The sequence below is a fragment of the Podarcis muralis genome, chromosome 5 (genome assembly GCF_964188315.1).
Source record: "Podarcis muralis chromosome 5, rPodMur119.hap1.1, whole genome shotgun sequence".
Classification (NCBI taxonomy): domain Eukaryota; kingdom Metazoa; phylum Chordata; class Lepidosauria; order Squamata; family Lacertidae; genus Podarcis; species Podarcis muralis.
The window spans coordinates 85,406,502-85,429,506 of record NC_135659.1 but is presented as its reverse complement, the minus strand read 5'-3'; the positions used below and the strand labels follow the sequence as shown (position 1 = coordinate 85,429,506).

Below are 23,005 nucleotides of genomic sequence, written 5' to 3'. Positions count from 1 at the left end.
GTGCTCTGGTCCATGGGGTCATAAAGAGTCGGACACGACTAAATGACTAAACAACAACAATGAAAAGCCAGTCATTTCAAATTTTGAACCCTCCAAATGTTTTGGACTACAATGGCTAGAACTGATGGGAATTGGTCTCCAAAATATCTGGAGGGCAGCAGGCTGACGAAAGCTGCCATGGTGAGTTTTGAGGTTCAAGAACTGCTGTACGGTGGCGGCATCAAGACGCTACTCCAGTTGAAGATGCTGAACATTAGCTAGCCCCTTACAATACCTTTGGGGCATGGGGTGAGGTATGACTGCTACAGTGCCAGACAACTTCCCATCAAATCCCAACAAAGATTATGGGAGTATCATCCAGCCAAATCTGGAGAGCTGCAAGTTCCCCATTTTTGTTTTAAAGAGAACATTCTCTCAGTGGTCCTCCAAGGTTCGCTGAAGGGGCTTCTAGTAGTTTAAAGCTGCCACATTCCCCAGCCAGATTATTGGTATAAATAAATGATTCCTTGCATCTGCAGTCTGGCAAGTCCTGACCCTTTCCAGCAATGTTTCCACTCCAGTTGATATCTGGGCTTCCAGTCTCTAGGCCAATGGTGGTGGAATTTGACAGCATCCCTAATTATTGGCAAGGCATCCCTAAATATTGTCAATACATCACTGAACATTATGAACCTCCAGGAGAGTAATCGCGGTAAGGTAATTTTAGCATATGAAGGTGAAAAGAGATTCTATTATGAAGATTCTGTGATATGCCCCTCTCTTTTTATTTCTCTATATTTGGTGGGTTCCAGCCTTTGGAAGCAGGGTGAGCTATCCCAGATGAGCTGTCCAAGTTGAGCTGTCCAGAGCTGGTGGCTTCCAGTGTAGCTTTGTTTAATATGCAATATATTGTTGTGGTTAATATTATTTATTAATCGCCTTCAACATACATTCCAAGTCAATGTACAAAATATAATAAAAGCAGCACCAACAACACACACACCAGAATATGAATTTTAAGAACAAGACAAAGTAGACACACATGGCACTAGACCTATGCAGACAACTGGGGAAGCTTCTCAGAATAAAATGTCTTCAGTTGTTTCTGGAAAGTTCAGATAGTGAATGCCTGCCATACCTTGGCAGTCTAATAGGTCCATCTCCATGACTAATCTATAATGTTCATTTCATCTCTTAAATCCGAATGACCAGGATACCTAAAATAATGGCTATCCAAACTTTGAGGTCCCACTCCAGTTGGTACCACGGAAAGGGCCTCCTCAGTGGTGGTACCTCAGTTGTGGCATACCCTTCCCACCTTTCTTGTGGCCTATTCGATGCCAAGTGAAGACTTGTTTATTTTTCCTAGCCTTTCAAAAACCCTGTGGTTTTTAACATGTATGAAATTGCCATGGTTTTAGCCACCACTTTTGAGCTGCGGTTTGTTTTTATTTCTGCCAGGGAGAAGCTTTTCTGCTCTGAAAACTGTGATTTTATGATACTGTATTTTAATTTTGCATTTTATTGTTCTATGTGTGCCATCCAGAGAGCAAAGCTATTGGATGGCCATGTGTGAATATAAGAAAATTCAGAGACGACAAGTTCCCAAACTATGCCCAACATGTTTCGGAATTAAGAAATTCCTTCAGTGGGGCAACACTTCTTACCAGAAGTGCTACAGAATTTTATCTGTCCTGGTTGATCTTGAGAAATGTTGCTGCTAACAAATGGATTTCTTGATTCTGAAGTGATGTTGGGATAATAAAACATGCTGGCACTCTGAAAACTTGGATTTTTCCTCTGTCTAGTCCCTTCTCTCTCCTTTTCGGCCTTATGTAGGGCGATAGTCAATTTTAGTCATACTCAAAAGTAGACCTATTGAAATTAGTTGATTTCAGTGGTCTGTCTACTTCCAGTATCACTCATAGCAAACAAATAAACCATAAATACTTTTTTTTATAAAAAAAAGTGAATTATTTATCTATGTTTTTTAAGGATGACACTATCTTTATTTGTGGCATGCTTGACAAAATGGAAGCTCACCACTGTCACAAAATGCAAGGCATAAGAATGTAAGAGACCTGCTGGATCATGTCAGTGGCTTGCCTTGTCCAGCATCCCATTTTCACAGGGAGCAAACAGATGGCTGTAGCAAGCAGACTCGTTCTACCTCTTCAGCACAGTTTACATGCAAACTGTCTTTTTAATTAAAATGGTTAAACCAATGAGTAGTATGAAGAAGTAAGGCTTCTATGTCTGCATCCTAAAATATGCCTCAAATTTATTAAGCATGACACTGTTATTTGCCCATGACACTGTTATCACCCTCCTGCTGCTACAAACGCACGGTTCTTATTTAAAAAGGGACATTCACCAGTTGCAGAACTAACCACACATTTCATTTTACTACAGGGAGATAATGAGATACAGAGAGACAGAGAAAGGGAGAGAGTCTCCTTGCAGGAAAATATAGATGTGCCATAATGTGTGAAGTGCAAAATGAGGTGAGGGGTTTTTTCACCTCCTGCGGGCTCATGTCAGGGTTGGAGTCAGACGCAGGTCAGCAATAAAGGAAGAAGATCTGTTGTCAGGGAACTTAACACTTTATTCAAGGAAGCAAACATACAACTCGGTCTAATTGATTCAGCAACACTTCCCAATAGGTCCTGACCCCGTGGAGCAGTTGCCAGGATTGAAGATCTGTGCCTTCCACCCTCTCTAAGGCTCTTCCCCTCCCAGATGTTCCCCAAGCAGTCTCAAACTGCAACTGCAAACCTCTGACCTCAGTTCTGCTCTTCTCATTACTATCTGAGTTCTTGAAAACCAGGGGGGAAGGGAGTTTGTCACAGCCGGAGAGAGAGACTCCCTGGATTCTTGACCCCTCCTCCTCTGCTTCAGCCTTATAGTCTGAACTGCTCTCTTTCGCAGGGTCCTCTTGCTCACTAAATCCTGCTGCCCCTTCGGCATCCAGCACCTCCTCCTAATCTTCTCCCTCTCACCTCTCTTTGGTGTCCCACAACCAATGCACTGGCAGGTGTCTCCCACCACTCCTCTTTGTCCAGACAGTGCCTGACTGCTCATGGATTTGGAACATATGGCAAATACAGTGTTAAGCAGCCATTAATCTTACCACACCATGCATAAGCATGGGAGCTCTGATGCCACCCATAAAGCAGAGGTGACAAATTGCTGCCCCCAGGACAGTTCTGGCCCATTAAGTCTCCCCATCCAACTGTCATATGAATCCCTCAGAACCTGTGATTCAGCCGAGGACCAGGAGGCACCTAAGGATGAGGACTCAGAGTGGAAAATGGGCAGGGATGAGACGAGGTCACAGAGCCTGCTTGATGAAACCTCCCTGTCCCCAGATGCACCTGGGCGTGACAAGGCAGGGGACCCAGTAACTATGCTTTCTGAACCTATGGAGGATGAAGGAGCCTCAAGGTCCCTTCCAACTCTAGAATTCTATGATTCTAAATAGAATAGTTGTTGTTGTTGTTTAGTCATTTAGTCGTGTCCGACTCTTCATGACCCCATGGACCAGAGCATGCCAGGCACTCCTGGTCCTCCACCGCCTCCTGCAGCTTGGTCAAACTCATGCTGGTAGCCTCGAGAACACCGTCCAACCATCTCGTCCTCTGTCGTCCCCTTTTCCTTGTGCCCTCCATCTTTCCCAACATCAGGGTCTTTTCCAGGGAGTCTTCTCTTCTCATGAGGTGGCCAAAGTATTGGAGCCTCAGCTTCAGGATCTGTCCTTCCAGGGAGCACTCAGGGCTGATTTCCTTAAGAATGGATAGGTTTGATCTGCTTGCAGTCCATGGGACTCTTGAGTCTCCTCCAGCACCATAATTCAAAAGCATCAATTCTTCGGTGATCAGCCTTCTTTATGGTCCAGCTCTCACTTCCATATATCACTAAAAATACATCTTATGGTCCAGCTCTCACTTCCATACATCACTAAAAATACATTCCATACATCCCCTTCATGGATCACTGCCTTGCCGTGGCGAAGGGGCTTGAACAACTCAGGGAAGCTATGAGCTATACCGTGCAGGGCACCCAAGATGGACAGGTCATAGTGGAGAGTTTTGACCAAACGTGATCCACCTGGAGCAGGAACCGGCAAGCCACTCCAGTATCCCTGCCAAGAAAACTCCATGGACAAAGACAACAGGTATATAAATAGAATAGTAGCACACTCAATATTTGGTTTGGTTTTGAGACTCTTTCTTCCAAGGAGGCCACTCCATTTCCTACCTGGGGTAGTGCAGATATTCCCACCCCAGCTCTCACCAGGAAGAGCCTTATGACCACCATTGTTGTGGGCTCTCACCCCACAAGGTGACCAACAGCTTTCCTTCCACACTCTCTCACCATGCTGGGGGCCATAAATAAGGTCTCAGAGTGGCAACTCCCCAAGTGGCAACCCCAAAATGGATTTTCGGTGTAAGGAACACAGGAAACTGCTGAGTCAGACCACTGGTCCATCTAGCCCAGGATTGACATCAGTTTCTCCAGACGTTTGGTCAGGGGATATTTCCAGCGCTACGTGGAGATGTCTGGACCTGAACCTGGGGCCTTCTGTAGACAAAGCTACCACTGAATTACAGATATTCCCACCAAACCAACCACTGCCTCTTCTGTCTAACTGGGGCTGATCCTCCAGAACACTCAAATTTATATCCAAAATCGTAATCTGGTATTCCTCCTACACTTGTCCCTAGTGCTGAAAGTCCACCTTGAGTGCCCACACTAATATCCATTCTGCTTCAACGTGAAGCTGATTCCAAACATAAATTATATGAGTAATGTTCACAGTACAGTAACTAAGTCTATAATGACAAAGACACAGAAAATACTATCGATCCAGCTCAGTTCCTGCTACCTGACTGGAGCTTCCACCAGCGCAGATCAGATATTGCTTAAAAATAAATAAATGAGTCAGTTCATTAATAACTTGGGCTGCTTGCCAGTGCAATACATCCAGTGACTAACTCGTGGCCATACAGACTTTGGAACTTGGGGGACTATGAGGACTTAGCAATTAGGATGAAGGCTGTGCCATTTTATGGTTCTCTCTATCCTACTTACTGCATTTAATTAGGAAGATGCAGAGGAGGGGGAAGAGCTGTCGTCTGTTGCTAATGTTGACGTAGCTTGTACAACGCACTCATTAACACTTTGCTCACCTCCATCTTCTGTGGTATGCAGCCTTCTTTCCTCCACTTTTAATAATGATGGTGATGGTGATGATATGAGCCATAAGAGAATGACGTACAAAACAGATGGAACATGCCTTCTGCTTATTGCTACAGGGTGATACCTTCATGGTACTTTTTGCTAAGGGACTGGTCCAGTTGTGCACACACATCTCTCGATTTCTGACCTCTTGGTAATCAATCAAGACTTGCAGTAGCAGGTACAGGGATACGAGGAGCATTTTGAAGGTTGTTTGGTTGTGGGGAGAAGAGTCGAGGTGGTCAGAAGGATGTGATGAATCTTGCCTTTTTATCAGGCTTGTTTGCTTAAAAAAAAAGCCTTGCTCATTTAATGGGCCAATCATGCTATTTAATGATTTTTAAAAAAACCAACAACCCTCTGCTGGTTTAAGTTCAGAGCTAGAGCTGTCTGATGTTCACTCAAGCTCCACAAAGCCAGAAAATTAGAAGCTAAGACCAAGGCCTTAACAGATGTGCCCCGTGATCAGAACCCCCTTGCTGCTATAATAAGCTACGCCATTCAATATTATTGAATTGAGTTTATCGTATACATACATATACTTGAACAAAAGAAGAAATTGGAAAGCATACTCTTAACCAGGGATAGGGAACCAAAATCTTGGGGACCAAATTTGGGGACCTGCAATTGTCCAGGAATCTGTCTGATGCTCAGGACTCTCTTAAGGCTATTCCCCTCCCCCACACTGGGCCACACACACTTTCTCCAGGCCACACCCTCACTGGCCCTGCTCCATGACCCCATCAAGTGCTATTCTTTGAGCAAAAAATACCCTTTGCTTGCCTTGATGGAGGAGAGAGGTGTGTGCATGTGTCTGTATATCTGACTTTTGCACAGCTGGAATGTAGCCTACTGTATCAGCATTAAGAGTCTCATCTTCCCACTTTTGCTTCTGGACTTTTCCCCTGCTGGCATGCATCCCCCGGAAGGAATGCAGCCCTCAGATGGAACGGGGTTCCTTCCCTCGCCACGCTCCAAACTAAATCAGTAAGTTCACTGGAACCAACGTTTTCTTCGTTGACATCAAACAAATGAGGAGTCCAATTATTTAATCCTCTGCAGTTTAGGCACCAGGAAGTAAATGGTGTAAACATCCTAATGGATCAATAATTTCAATTAAAACCAGTGACATTAATTTCACTGAAGCAAAAGTCTGAGTCACTCTTGCAGCGTGGGACTCCGATCATATTTGCAGACAGTGCAATGAAAGATCTGTCAGCTCCAAAAAAGCTATATGAATCAAATCCACAGTATGTCACCCCAATTATTGCTGGTTATCTTGCAGATGGATAAAGAAGCCTTGAAAGTCTTACACTTTGGGTCTGTTTCTAAAAAGGCAAGTGCCAGTGTTCAAAAGTGTGTGGAAAGCGCACGTTCTGACCTAGGTGCCCAGAGGGGGAAGATGATAGCAGCTTAGTCATTAACAAAGTGTAACCCATATATTCTCGGAAACACCCTTCATGAATTTCTTTACGTTTCTACGTGGCCTGTTACCTAAAGAGATGAGTGGTACAGCGGTAAACAAAGCCCTGAGTCATTTTAAAAGCGTGGGCCCTGGTCATACTTGATGACTCAAGAAAATGAAAATGGAAAGAAAAGTCCATCAACTCCACAAAAATTAATCTAATCCCCAGTTAGTCACTCCAATTATCGTTGGTTATCCTATATACTGTACATATATGAGAAGAGGCCCCAAAAGTTGTACACTGTGGTCTGTCTCTGAAAAAGGCAAATGCCAAGGTTCTGCCTGGAGGGGGAAGATGGTTGCAGCTACTTAGTAATGAGCTATATGTAACCTGTACATGCTCAGAAGCACTCTTCACAAATTCCTCTGCACTCTGTGGTATAGTAGTAAATTTTCATAATGGCTCCAGCTGCAGCCACAGTCCCAATAAATGTCTATAGCATAGCTGTAAACCTTCCCTTTTTTTGCAGGAAATTCCCTTATTCCAGCACCGTTTCCCGCTGCTTCCCATTGCTATCTCAGATTATTAGATATCCTGTAGACTGTCCCCGGGACAGGTGAGGCTGCTGATCCCTTATTTTTGAGGCTACTGGTCCCTTATTTTCAAATCTGAAAGTTGATAGCTATGGTCTATAGGTATGTCCCTCAGGGAAAGTCCCAAAATGCAGGCTGCTGAATGGATAGCGGTAGATAGAGAACACGAGCACCAATAAATAGCATAATATCCAATTTATCAGGACCATCACGACTGCAATTCTATGCATAGTTTCTTTGGAGCAAACTCCACCAAACTCAGTAGAGCTTACTTCTGGCAGCACACTGAACTTAACAAAAAAAAGATATTCAGCCAGCTGACATGCAATATGTAAGGCAGTGGTTTCCAATTAGCTAAGTACAACAGTAGGATTGCCATATTTCTAGAAGTAAAATTCAAAAGTTCTTGAGATTTTGGGGAAAACGAAACTCAAAATTGCCGATTTTTGAAATTTTTCTGGAAGCTACGGCAGCCGTAACAGCAGCCCCCCTGTTTTTCAAAAGCCAAGCCATTAACCCACTATTTTTGAAAATTTTGATATCTCTACAATAGTTTTTGTTATGTGAATGGTGCCGCAGACACCCTGGGTGGGTTATATAGAACAACTGGGGTTCACAGACCACCAATTGGGAACCACTGCTTTGAGGCATTCAATCGGAAACAAAAACAACTTGCAAAGAAGTATAACCATTTAAACTGCATTAAAGAAAAGGGAATAAATAACCCGCTTCACCCTATGGCCTTCCTCTATGCTGATCTGTTGAAAATAAACTTGAAAGCCTCGACGTCAACTCATTCGTTTTCCAAAGCAAGAAGACTCCATCAAATAACCTGCTGCTCTCATTGTTGACATCATCACTCCTGCTATGGAAAAAGTCCCACGCTGAACTCCGTAGCATTCTCCTTCTCCCTTACTGAGACCCAGTTCAAATCAAGGCCTTCCCTTTTGAAACTAAATGTAATATGCAGATGGGACCACAGCCGTTTCCTAAGGTGCCACGTTGTAAACGTGAACCATTCCTGGCAGATGTCTGCTCCATCTTTTCTTGGGAAGGAAATTCCATACGCCCTCTCAGTTGTTTGTTCCGGTGAGCAGCTCAGTTTAAATTGTCATCTTATAGCCCAGACAGCATTGCTATTGCTGCTGCTCTCAGTAGATCAAGAGAACAATTGCTCCCTTTTAGAACATTATATTTTGTGTTTGAGTATTATAATCATCTTGCAGCCTGATCTAAACACGTTGACTTTCCAACGAGTTCTCAGTGTGAGTGCTCAGAACTGCAGCCTTAACTGGCTTTTCTAAAATACCTTGCTATTTCCATTTGCCCACATATGATTTATCTCCCTGACCTTTTCCACTCTCATAACTTTCTCGAAAACCTTCAGTTTGTTGACTGTTGGTGTTACTGGCGCAGAAAGTTCATGCTTTAATGTTTTTCTTTGAGACGCTGCCTTTACTGATATCTGATGCATTATGCATTAAGTTTCTGACACAGTCTGCCCTGGGAAGGTTCTACCCTGGAAGTTGTCATCTAAATGTTCTATATAAAGTAACTGGATTACTTTCAAACAGCTTCTGTGCTGATTTGGATCAATGCAACTCCATTTAATTAAGCTCCGCCAATGAAGAATAGAAAGGAAATAGCCAATGGCATGCATTACTTTAAGCAACTTCACTTAATTGTCACTAGTAACCAGCAAATCATTTCCCACAAAATTTAGTGGGGAATAACTACTCTAAAGGCTTAAGCACTGAGTCACTGAGAAGCAGTAAATTAGAGTTATCACCTCACAACCTAGACTTTTAAAATACAGGCAGCTGTGGTTCCTCTTGTGAGGAACTACAGGGGCTACAGGCAGTGCTTTTTTTCTTTAAAAATGTTTAGGGGTACTCTCATTTTCCTACTCATATTGAAACATTGCCCCTCAATGAGGTCAAACTTAGATTCACAAAATGTTTAGGGGTATGTGTACCCCCAGAAAAAAAGCACTGGCTTCAGGAACCCTTGGCTCTCTGCACAACTGGCCTTTTAGGATGAAGAGCCATCAGGCCTACAGGTTGGAGCATATTCCTAGAGAATGAAGGATGGTCAGTGTCTCTCCCATTCAAGACTGGGCACTATCTCTCCTCAACAGGAAGAGATGTAAAAGCTTCCTTTTCTGCCTAGGACTTTGCCTGGATGATGCAAATCCATCTCTAGGTCTTGGCCTGGTTTCTGGTGCTGACTTCACATGAGAACAATGATTGATGGGAATGCTGTAGCTCTCTCTATGGTAGAAGATCCGCTTTTCATGCAGGAAGTCTGAGGTTAATCTTCAGTACAGTGGTACCTCGTGTTAAGAACTTAATTTGTCCTGAAGGTCTGTTCTTAACCTGAAACTGTTCTTAACCTGAGGTACCACTTTAGCTAATGGGGCCTCCTGCTGCCGCCGTGCCGCCACCACATGATTTCTGCTCTCATCCTGAAGCAAAGTTCTTAACCCGATGTACTATTTCTGGGTTAGTGGAATCTGTAATCTGAAATACTGGCCAACTACTGCCAGTCAGTGTAGAAAATACTGAGTTAGATGGACCAATGACACCAGCATGAGTGGGATGGATCAAAGCCAGTTACAGCCTAAGGCAGGAATATAAAACAGGGAGAATGTCTTGCTGAACACAAAGCTGCTACTTTGAGGAAGCACCCCTTAGCTTTGAGCTATACCACCAGGCGCTGGCTGAAAGTTACAAGCTGTCCTGGTTAAATGTAAAACATACTGCTGTTTGAGAAGGGTTCTGTTACAATAACTACAATGGAAAGGGCCTCCTCAGTGGTGGCACCCCAGCTGTGGAATACTCTTCCCAAAGAGGCTCACTTGTCACCTTTCTTGTGGCCTATTCGATATCAAGTATTTATTGAAAGTGCCTGAGGCCGCACACATGAAAGTCATGACAACACATTAAAAGCTAAAATACACAGAATAAAAATAACAGAATAAAACCAGATTGGTTATCACAACTTGTCAAATGTTCTCCAATGTCTGACTAGGTAAATATATAATACACAGGCACTTATATTTGGTTGTAAGTTGCTTTGGATTGCCTTGGGCACCTTAAAGCAAGTAAAAATTTAATCAATATATTATTATTATTATTATTATTATTATTATTATTATTATTATTATTATTATTATTTCTTGTTTTCCAAAGGAATGGATGAAATAAGTATTTATTTCTGTTATGCACACTGTGGAAATGCTTCCAAAGGGAAATCATTCAACAGAATGCCAAAGATGACCAAAGCAACTCTTAACAATTCAGACACTTGCAGAAATATGTCTGTTATCTCTGTTCTACAATCCTAAAACAGGCTTGGCAGACATGATCAGCTATAATAATAACTTTAATAACTTTTAACTTCCTTCAAGAGTAAGAATCATTTTTTTTTAGCTCATCTGACACATGAACCATCATCTCTGAGACATGAAAGCATTTTGCAACTTTCCCCAAGATGCTGCTTCAAGATTAACTTTTAAAAAATATTCTTTTGTACATCTTCAATGACAGCTAGCGGTTTGTCTTGGCAAATTTTCCGTTATGATGTGGCTAAAACATAAATCCATGGAATCTTGGGGGGAAACATGGCCTGGAATTACAAATTACACACCACTAAGAGTCAGCACAAGCAGGTCGTGCAGAAAAGCATCCAACACGAGCACGGTGAATTTAAAAATCACAGTGTGCTCTCTCTCACGCACTCTCTCGGTTTCCCCCTTGGTTCTCTAATAATTGCAAAACAGGGAAATCAAACAAATGGCCTGTCAAAAAAATTGGCAATAGAAGAAAGTCCTAATTTACATTCTAAAGATGGCGTCTGTTGAAATACCAAGAGATAAATAAAACCCCTGTACATTTGGGGATTGTAAATTAAAGCAAGTCTGAATGACTTGTGTCCCAGCAAGCCAAACACAGCATACTAGCCACATATTATCTTCTGTAGGTGCCTGACACACACACACACCCTGTATTTACAGTCCCAGATAAACAGCAAAATCAGATCAGTTATTTACACAGCCAAGCTGCAGTTGGCTTAAAAGATTTCAAGTTGTGCTGCTTAATGATTGTCATGGACTGGTTGGGCACAGGGGAATGGTGAGAGAAAGGGAAGCCCCAAGGGAAGAAGGCTCCAAAACATTGGGGGGGGGGACACGACGCTGAGTGGTCAGAGGGAGAAGACTGGGAGGAGGTGTCAGAAGCTGAAGAGGTAAACTGGGTTTGCTGGGAGAGTCTATGGCAAAGAGAAGTCCAGAATCAAAAGCAGGTAAAGAGCCACAGGTGTCTCCTCCTGCTGCTGCAACAAGCTCCCCTCTCTCCTGGTCTCCCAGAACCAGGAGAGGCATGAAGAGGGCAAGAGTAGTTAGCTTCACACAGGCATAGTCTCAGATTACTTGGGGGAAACCCTGGGGAGGACAGGATTTAGGTAGCTGTGGGTAGGCAGGGACCTTCGGTCTTCACAACATGACCTGCTAGAGATGAGTTGCTGTGCTCATTAGACATGACACTCCTGTGCAGATCCCGTTTTTGCCAATCCAGAGTTAACTCCAACTTACTCAGTGTAATTTACTGCTGGCTCGCTCCTGTCAATGATACTGGCAAAGAAGATGAAACCAGGTAACTGGTAGAATGTGTAAAACACTAAGAGGGGCACTATTCTGAGGCAGATGTGCCTTTCTCTCCTGCCAGTCAAGAGCTTAGCAGAATACATGAGAAGAACCCTGATGGATCAGGCTTAAAGTCTAGTTTTCACGGGGGGCAACCAGTTACCTATAGGGAGCCCCAAACCCCTCTCACAGTTTCCAGCAACTGGTATTCAGAGGCAAACTGCACTGACATGGCCCTGAATGCTCCCTAACAATGGACCATCACTGATCCATGGTGGATTTGTCAGCAACTGGACATTTACTGCCTTATTATCTCAATGCAATTTGGGTTAAGTGGGGGCATAGAAGGAGCTACTGGGTGGTTGTTCTTATGTCCCCTGGTTTGTAGTTTCAGAAAAGTTTCAGATACAGGCCACCTGCATGCATGTGCAACAAGGATTGCTGCACATTTAACTGTGGGATAGGTGTTCGGGGGCAGGGAACAGAAGACACTGTGTTTTAGAAGTATGGCGCATTTGAAAAAACACAGGAATCTAGCAAAATGTTATCGACGAAAAGGAATTTCTGATCAAAGAGCAAGCGAGAGAATGAATATAACAGAATAAGATAGAAACACAAAATACTGTAAACAGGTGGGTATAGTGGGAGATAGAAAAGTTAGACCCGGCCATTAATAAGTATTAGAATGGAAGAATTTGACAGTAATATCAAATAAAACAACCCAACTTTGCAGGGAGTGCCCAAAGGGGTAGAATACAAACTAATACTACAGAAATATGTAGGATTGAAAGACAAGAAACGACTTTAACGTTCAGATAAATGCCTGCATGATCACAAAATCCATGTGGTTATTTCAGAGATGCAACCGTTTTGCACACACCTGGGAATGGGGCTGACTAGCTCATGGAAGGTACATGAGCTCAATTAATCTTGGTGCACTGCAAGGCCTGGTGGGCATCAGCTGGGTGCCTGGTGCCCATAGCTCTGTTACTGCCCCTTTGGAAGTCTGTAACTCCTTAACTGCCGTTTTATTGGTCGATAAAATTGCAATCATTGCAGAAGCAGCAGGACGGGGAAGTGGGGAGCAAGGTAGAATTCAGAGTCCTCCGCCAGAAACAGCAGTGGGTGGCTCTAAACCGGTCTGTGAACACATTTGGCAGCTTGCATCCAAGTTCAAGCCCTGCCAGTTCCAAGTCTTGTCCTCAGGTTGCCCCATTAAAGAGGATATCGAAGATGCAGGAAGGAAGTCACTATGGAATGCGCAGGTCTTAGCAGTTCACACTCTATATATAACAGAAGCCTCTCCGCCTGGGATTCTTCTTCGTGTTACAATTGGTGGGGAAAGACGGTGTTATTTCTGAACACAAGGACACCCCCTCCCTGAGTATGTGTCAGTGGATTTTGACAAGCCATACAAGGTTCTCAGGACACCTGCAAGGATGATACAAGATCTAGCAAGAAAACCGTAGGAGAGGCAGCCAATGGAATCGCCCGTAATTAGACTGAAGCACTGGAAGAGAGAAATGGTGATCATTTTACAAATAGTAGAATGAGTATCGCAGGATGTAATATAGTAGATCATCCCTTCCACTGACAATAGAACAGGAAGCAGTGAGTTAAAGGAAGGCAAATCTAGGTAGAGAGCAGAAAGTGCCCTTTGGATTCAGTTTTCATAGTCCAGATAAATAACTGTATAATATATTGCATAAGCAACATAATATTGTGATTACAGATCATTCAGTCTCACAAGCATATGTAGCAAGCGTATTGCAGATCCTGCAAGTGTCCCTGTTTTCCAGGGACACCCCTGATTTAGAGAAGACATCCCGGTTTCTGATTTGATCCCAGAATGTCCTGCTTTTCCTTAGGATGTCCCTACTTTCATGGGAGAAATGTTGGAGAGTATGAAGTTATCCAACCTCCAAGCCATCTGAAGGCAAACCTGTACAGTGGTACTTCGGGTTAAGAACTTAATTCATTCTGAAGGTCCGTTCTTAACCTGAAACTGTTCTTAACCTGAAGCACCACTTTAGCTAATGGGGCCTCCTGTTGCCGCCATGCAATTTCTGTTCTCATCCTGAAGCAAATAGTACCTTAACCCGAGGTACTATTTCTGGGTTAGTGGAGTCCATAACCTGAAGCACCACTGTATAAGGAAGGTTTTTTTTAATGTTTAATGTTTTGTGTTTTTATATATGTTGGAAGCTGCCTGGAGTGGCTGGGGCAACCCAATAAGATATGTGGGGTATAAATAGTGAAATTATCGTTATGGAATGAGACATCCCTATTTTCATCTGAGAAATGTTGGAGGGTATGGTATTGTCTAAACCAGGACAACATTAGGACAATGTTCCCAGCTGTTTTTAACTTATAATCAGCAATGGAGAACAAGCATTGGAACAGGGAGTGCTTAATTGGAACAGAGAGAGTGCTCTCTCGCCCTGACCTAGCCACTGTGATCCACGTGACGGTCACCTCCAGACTGGATTATTGTAACTCGCTCTACGTGGGGCTGCCCTTGAGACTGACCCAGAAACTCCAGCGGGTGCAGAATGCTGCAGCGAGACTCCTTACGAGGTCTTCGCTTCGAGATCACATTCACCCGGTGCTATACCAGCTGCACTGGCTCCCGGTGGAGTACAGGATCAGGTTTAAGGTGCTGGTTTTAACCTTTAAAGCCCTATACGGCCTAGGACCCTCGTACCTACGGGACCGCCTCTCCTGGTATGCCCCACAGAGAAACTTACGGTCTTCAAATAAAAACATCTTGAAGGTCCCAGGCCACAGAGAAGTTAGGCTGGCCTCAACTAGAGCCAGGGCTTTTTCGGCTGTGGCTCCGATCTGGTGGAACACTCTGTCACAAGAGACCAGGGCCCTGCGGGACTTGACTTCTTTCCGCAGGGCCTGCAAGACAGAGCTGTTCCACCAGGCCTTTGGCCAGGGCACAGCCTGACTCCCTCCCTCGGCAATCTTTGCGGAGCTCTGGCCCAATGGTTGCCAGTGGCTTGAATTAATTAATTTTATAATGAATGATTTTAGCATGTTGTTTATGCTGTACTTTTGTACTGTTTTATTGTTGTTAGCCGCCCTGAGCCCGGCTTCGGCTGGGGAGGGCGGGATATAAATAAAATTATTATCATTATTATTATTATTATTATTATTATTATTATTATTATTAATCGCCACCCCCAGTGTTATTTCCCAGCTGAAATATTCTCCTTCAATCACAGAATCATAGAATGGTAGAGTTGGAAGGAACCCCAAGGATCATCTAGTTCAACCCTCTGTGATCTTTTTCTCTCCAGCAGGGCTAATAACAGCTTGTGGCGGGGGGGGGGGTTAATTTTAGTGGGGGAGCTGTTCAGCATTCCCCTTCCCTAGCTGATTTAAAGAGTTTTTTTAAAACTACCTTGGCCCTTAGATTACATGCTGAAATAGAAGTAGAGGAGCAAAGCCACTTCGTGGCGCATTCCATTTACTAAGGAAGAGCATTCTGTAGATGCTCAGAGGTATTTCACTTATGAGGGGGAGAAACTGAGTCAGTGTTTGGGGATCCTAACCAGAAGGTGCACATATAGTTTAAATCATCTAATTGATGTACTGTGTTTGTTTTTTATCTAATTTTATATTGTTTTGTTGCTTTTTTTTAATCTGGATGACACATTGGGGGGGCCTTTTGGAAGTCAAAAGGCAGATAAAAAAATTTGCAGAATGATAATGAAAATGACGACAACAACAGCAACAATGTTTTTGCCTTGAGATTCCTGGATTTTCAATAAGAATTTGGTATTTTAGAGAGGCAATGCGATAATTTTACTTTTCTTTGGAAGGAGGATGTGATACTATTGCTTCCATGGCAACTATTTTTTTAATTAAATGAATATGCTAATTGCCCGTTTCAAATGGAATGTAAAATTGCACTTTTACTAACAGTAAATAACCCAAATCAGATTTTTAAATTAGCCACCAGCTATCATTTCTGTAATTCCCTTTCCTGCTACATAGATATTCACTTATTGTGGCCTTCAAGCAAAAACTTGTGTGTGTGTGTGTGTGTGTGTGTGTATTCCAGCTGGTTCAAATATTTAGCAGGACTTTGTGTCCTGTCTTATCACAAATAACAAGAATGAGGCTCATACCATTGGCTTGGATGGGACCAACTGCAATTAGTCGCCTCTCCTCCTTGCCCCAAACTGAGTTCATCAGTGGCTATTTTATAATTTCATTCTATATCATTATATAAGATCAGGTACCTTAATTTCCTTATTTTCTTCTTCCTCATCCTTTGGCATTATGACTATTAGACTATGTGTCATTTTTTAAAAAAAAATCAATTTGAGTGTAATACATTTATATAATATATTTATGATGCCAAAGGACAATGGATGAGGAAGGACAAAGGAAGTAAAAATTAAGGAAATTAAGGTACCTGCTCTTATATAATATAATAGTGAATAACTAATCGTGGTTTATAATTCCTCAGTTGTTAACCCACATTGAGCCAGAATTCCCTGTGTCACATGCCAATGCTCTAAACAACTTGGGCCCCAAATATTTGAAGAAGTGTCTCATCCTACATCAATCTGCCCAGATGTTAAGATCAGCAGCGAAGACCTGGTTGGCTGAGCTGTCACCCTCCATGGTTCAAGGGGTGGTAACATGTGACAGGGTCTTCTCCGTGGTGTCCCCCAGGTTGTGAAATGACCTCCCCTATGAGGTCTGCCTTGTTCCATCACTTATGCTTTTTGATGATTGGTCAAGTTGCACCTCTTTGGTCAAGGGGCACCTCAGGCCTTGGGCTGAGTGGACATCTTCCTTCCTCCTCCTCTTCCTCCTCCTCCAGTGTTGCCTACAGTTCTGCGCTGTCATTATGTAATACCAATATTGGTTGTTTTTCTGGTTTTTATACTATGATTTTAATTGTACATTGCTACTTATTTTAATTCTTACTTTTTTTGACCCACCATCAGGACCAAGGTAGACTATAACATAAAATAGTAAACAAATAAATAAAGAGAACAGTGGCTTAATATGAGACAAGATCACACTGAAACCATTAGGAATAAGTCTTTGGCCTCAACACTCCTAGTTCACACCCACTATTCCTATCTCTGATTCCATGTGCTTGTGATCTTGTATTCAATATCTAATTCCAGGGAGGCTAGAATGATGTTGTGTCAAAGCAAGTCATGAATGTTCCAGGTGTTTTAGTTGAGATTCGTGCTCGGCAGCCGCAACAGCGGCGTGCAAAGTCGGAGGCTCTGGTTCAGTTGCTGCTACAGCACCAGAGAGTGCTGCACAACAATGACATTGCGACATGACGTGATGACATCGTGCCACGTCACAACGTCACTAGGGCATGGCGCAGTGCATGCCAACGTTGGGCACCCACAGTGGGGGCCCCAAGTTGGTGCCCCAGCCCTTCTGCTGCTACCTTGCTTTGTGCTAAGCCATGGTTTCGATTAGGGTGTCATTCAAACCCAGCCTTGTGGTTTGTCTCTTCCAGGCAAAGCACAAACTGTAAGCCAAGAACAAAGTTTCGTTACAGCTTATGGTTTGTCTAAAGCAAGAGAAACTACGAGCCTGGGCTTGGACAACATGCTAAGCCAACCGTGGCTTAATTCACAGCAATAGGAACAGAGGCAGAAAGCAGCCACAAACTCATCTCCACGAGCCACATTGACATCCTCTTTCTCCAAAATAATGTCTCCTGGACTCCATTAATTCTAACTATTCTATTTAACTTTAAAGGAAATGCATAGCAGTACTGAATTTGTAGGTTTTCCCTTTTCCTTTCGGCATCTCCATAGGCATCCATGTTTTATTAGGTAAAGGTAAAGGGACCCCTGACCATTAGGTCCAGTCGTGACCGACTCTGGGGTTGCGGCGCTCATCTCGCTTTACTGGCTGAGGGAGCCGGCGTACAGCTTCCGGGTCATGTGGCCAGCATGACTAAGCTGCTTCTGGCGAACCAAAGCAGCACACGGAAATGCCGTTTACCTTCCCGCTGGAGCGGTACCTATATATCTACTTGCACTTTGACGTGCTTTCGAACTGCTAGGTTGGCAGGAGAAGGGAGCAACGGGAGCTCACCCCGTTACGGGGATTCGAACCGCCGATCTTCTGATAGGCAAGCCCTAGGCTCAGTGGTTTAACCCACAGCGTATAATAGCTTATAAATACATAGGTGAACAAATCAAATGGATAATAACATTTGGGGGAGGGGGAATTTTTCCAATAGGTATCAACAATATAATAATAAGGGACGCGAGTGGCGCTGTGGGTAAAAGCCTCAGCGCCTAGGGCTTGCCGATCGAAAGGTCAGCGGTTCGAATCCTTGCGACGGGGTGCGCTCCCGTCGTTCGGTCCCAGCGCCTGCCAACCTAGCAGTTCGAAAGCACCCCCAGGTGCAAGTAGATAAATAGGGACCGCTTACTGGCGGGAAGGTAAACGGCATTTCCGTGTGCGGAACCGAATATTAAAAACAATACAGCATCAGACATTAAAAACTTCCCTAAATAGGGTCGCCTTCATTGTCTTTTAAACGTAAAATAGTTGTTTATTGCCTTGACATCTGCTGGGAGGGCGTTCCACAGGGCAGGCACCACTACCGAGAAGGCCCTCTGCCTGGTTCCCTGTAACCTCACTTCTCACAGCCAGGGAACCACCAGAAGGCCCTCGGTGCTGGACCTCAGTGTCCGGGCTGAATAATGGGGGTGGAGATGCTCCTTCAGGTATACAGGACCAAGGCCGTTTAGGGCTTTAAAGGTCAGCACCAGCACTTGGAATTGTGCTCGGAAACGTACTGGGAGCCAATGTAGGTCTTTCAGGACCAGTGTTATATGGTCTCGGCGGCCGCCCCCAGTCACCAGTCTAGCTGAAACTTTCTGGATTAATTGCAGTTTCCGAGTCACCTTCAAAGGTAGCCCCACGTAGAGCGCATTGCAGTAGTCCAAGCGGGAGATAACTAGAGCATGCACAACTCTGGTTAGACAGTCTGTTCCACACCATGAATTCAATATAAGGTGTCCTGGACAAAGTATAAGCACCTCTTTCCACCTGTATAGGCCCTGAGCTCCCATCTAAACAAGCACCTGGTGGTGGTTTTTTCTCATTACACCTGGTGCAAAACACAATTAATTAGCAATATAATGAGAGCAGCAGCACTGACCATTTTGCTGTCTTTGTTTCAAACACTTTAAAAAAAATGACAGCAAAGCTAACAAGGGTAACACCATAGATGAGCACAATAATCACAGAAAGCTTACCACACCTGAGGTGACAATTTAATGTGAACTGTACCTGAGGGCCCTAGCACACGGTACAATTTGGCATATTTCATTATGATCTTCGCAAGGCATCATCTGTTTGAAACTTTTAATAACTAGCAAGCTTTATCTCCTTCTCCCAACAGGCCACCTTTCCCACTTTTACTGTACCATTGGAAGTGACTATTCTGTGGCTCCTTAGCATTCTTTCTTTCTTTCTTTCTTTCTTTCTTTCTTTCTTTCTTTCTTTCTTTCTTTCTTTGCAATGTAACAAGCTTTATTAATAGTCTTATAATACATTACATATATATAGTAAATCTCGTTGAGTAAATTGAGATTTCAATCATATACACACACACAAAATAAAAAACCCATATACTTGCCCTTTCTTACATAGTTATAAACCTTAAGCTTCAGCTGTGTTTATGCTACTTTTTATGCGGTTATTGACAAAGATTATTAACAAAATTTATTAACAAAAAATATCATAAAAACTTTGGACTTCCTGTCAATTCTCGCTGTATGCTTTTATTCTAATAGTGAATGTACCTACAATTTTTAATCTATTCTTTATATATTCTCTAATACATTCTTACAACAATTTGTACTGTTAATCGTATTTCTCCTATATTTCTTTATCCAAGGTCATTCAAATGCTGCCATAGATGAAAAACCATTGGTATATTTTTGTACACATCTCTTGTATTTTTCCCATTCCTAGTGAGAACTCTAGGAGTCAACTTGCAATTCAGATCTGAAATTCACCTATTTTTCCGTCTGCTACTTGCCACGTGAGACACCTTAGTTATATGTTCTGTATGAGCAATCTCCAAGATCGGTCATAGTTCCCATTTCACAGATGGAAGAACCAAGGCAGAACAATAGTGAGTTGCCAACGTCTATCAAGTAAATTCATCAATGGGTGAGAATAGAAACATAAGAAGCTGCCATTGGTCCATCTTGCTCAGGAACGTCTACACTGACTGACAACAGCTCTCCAGATTTTCACATAAGAGTCTCACATAGCACTACATGGAGATGCCTGGGACTGAACTCAGAATCTTATGCAAGCAATGCATGTGCTCTACCATTGAACTATGTGCCTCCCTCAAATTTGAACCCAAGACTTCCAGAACCCAGTCCTAATATGGATCACTGTAGTTCAACATTGTGTGGCAGAGAGCATGATGGCGGAGTTAAGACTATCATAGGCTACATAAACCTCCATGAACCTAGAGTACAAAATGGAACAGAAGTGTAAATAAATGAAATCATTGCTTAAACGTAAAATGTAGAGCCAAACCAGGAAATTAAGGCATCAGTTTCTGTTGCAATCAATAACGCACTGGTCTGGAGATATATCTTTAAACACACACGTGTCCATACAAGCTATTTCTTCTACACACACACACACACACACACACACACCTTCCATACCATGAAACTTTGTGAACATTTATAGCCAGCACTTCTGTACAATATCAACCCCATTGGAATAGCATAGGTTCCTGTTTCCTCAAACTCTCCAACCAAGTAGAGAGTTGCAAGCTCACTTAGCACACTAAAGACTGTGGCTTTTTTTAGGTACCAAATGTTGCGTGGAGGGGGCATCCTTGGTAACATTTTGACACCGAAACTTAGACCTACAGATGCATTGCAGAGGCTTCCGACAAGTGCCATGTATGTAGGAAATGACATCCTCACATTTGCACCTGTGTCCATGCTGAGCAATACACATTTGAAAGGAACATCTAATATTTAGTCAGGTAGCAAGACATGTGTCCCTTCAAACAGGTGATTTGTTAATATGAGACTATGATATTCAAGAACTGTCATTCCAATTACCTACACGACGATATTTGTCACACTGCAGCCAATGTGAATCTTACATATTTGTCACATTGCGGCCAATGTGAATTTTACATTCCCGTTGTAGCTTGATGTCTGCGCCAGCTAATGCAGCCTGAGATCCTATACACACTTAATGGGGTGTAGTATGGAGTCAATGGGATTTCAGTCAATGGGACTTAATTCTGATTAGACATAGATATGACTGTCCATGTCCACGGTAGCACCCTTGCATGTTGGCTCAGAAACAAATGCATTACTGCTGCATGTCATCTAGGCATTACGTTGTAGATCATTATTCAAAAATTTTATATCTCTGCTTTCTTTATCAATGTTCAAGGCAGCATAGGAATGTAAGGAGCTGCCTTATACTGACTCCTACAATTGGTCCATATGGTTTACTTTTGACTCTCCAGGGTTCCAGACAGAGATCTTTCCTAGCCTTACCTGGAGATGCCAGGGGTTTTACCAGAGACCTTTTGCATGCAAAAAATACCACTGGATTTACTGCCGCGGCATATTTGTTGGGGTATAAATGTCACTGGATCCTGCAGGGCTTATTTCTGAGCGAGCTTGTCCAGCATCAGGCTGCTTATCTCTAAGGTGCTACAACACTATTAATCTGCCAGGAAGTTCTTTTGGGTGAGCCCCATTGAAATGAATGGGAACTGCGCATGGGCATTGAACCACTGAGTCCTAAAGTCTGCTTGCTGGCTCCTCTTCTGAAAGTGAAAAGTTAAGAGGGGACACTGGCTGACTAGGAGATCCCTTAGACAATTCTAATATGATTGGAGAAGAAATTTATCTAAGCACGCTCATAAATCTTCGGAAATGAGCCTCACTTCCACAAACCCCATTAGCAGAAGAGTTCTGTGACATTCCAAAGCTTGCTACTTTCTCCACACACACAAACAAAGCTAAGGCACTGGAAAGACAGCATTAGAGCCAGTGTGGATTTTGCAGGCTTCCCTTTCCTCCACCCCGCTTGTATCCGTTATCGAGAAATGTCCTTTGCACGGTACTGCAAGCTGCTTCTATATTTATAATGCACATATGGCAGTGGAGGGAGACCTGGAAAAGGACTGGCCCTTTGCACAGTCAAAAATAAAATAAAAATAAAGCATGCAACCTTGTTTCCCTTTCAGATCCTCGGACAACCGCACACAACGCACGTAGCCAACGCTGTGGTTAAACAACACCAACCCATTGATAAATCAAACACGGTACAATAACGCCAGTGGAGGGTTTTGGTTTGTTTGTGGGGTTTTTTTAAAAAAAATAATACTTACTCCTAAACGCCTGCTCCTTATCTTGACATACCCTTGCTTCACTATGTCGTTAAAATTGGAAGCCATCCTGGACGGTGGGAACAGAAGGAGCGGAGTTGGAGCAAAGTTGCAATGCAATCCAGTTTGGGGCTGTGGGCTTGGGCGGTGGTGCTGTGTGTTGGTGTTGTTGTTTTGCTTTAAATCCCCCCACCGACCAGTCCTCGGAATATATCCTCCTCCTGACCCAGAAACTCCCCGGCAAGAGTTTTGTTGCTGCTGCTATCTTTGGGGGGAAAAAAGAAGAAGGAAGGAATCCACTTGGGAAGTGAGAGGAGAAGAGTCAATGAGAGACGGAAAGCTCTCCTGCTGGATCAGCTGACGAGAGAGGCAGACAGCTCGCAGCTGACTGGCTTGTGCGATGAGATCAGAGAATCAGCCCAGAGAGAGCTTCCCCCTCCCCAAGCCTCGTTCCTTCCTCCCCTCCCCGGTTGTGGGCGGCGAGATCCGCCCTCACTCGCTGCCTGGGTGAAAGAAATGCTACACTTATATATAACAACGTCTGTTTGCCCCCTTCCCTCTTTGAAAGCGGCTTTTGCTGCGCCGGGAAAGAAGGGCTCGCCTGATTGTGGTCCAGGGATGAGGATACCTGTGGACCTCAGTCCAGATGTTTTGCTGGACTGCATCTCCCATCATCCCTGACAGCTGGCCATGCTGGGTGGGGTTGATGGGCAATGGAGTGCCTCTGGAGGGCCACAGGTCCCCC

The 23,005-nt window shown here is 43.5% G+C and overlaps 1 protein-coding gene across 2 annotated transcripts in view; it reads right to left on the bottom strand.

Annotated features, from left to right (window-relative positions):
* DOK5 (docking protein 5) overlaps positions 1-22,647 on the bottom strand; it is a 60,296-nt gene extending 37,649 nt beyond the window's left edge. The window contains exon 1 of one of the 2 annotated variants that reach the window (XM_028735241.2): positions 22,264-22,647. In XM_028735241.2, the coding sequence (XP_028591074.2) occupies positions 22,264-22,329 (66 nt within the window). In that variant the 5' untranslated portion in view covers positions 22,330-22,647. The remainder of the gene's footprint in view (positions 1-22,263) is intronic. The other variant, XM_028735240.2, reaches the window with a different exon arrangement.
* Between the last annotated feature and the right edge of the window lie 358 nt (positions 22,648-23,005).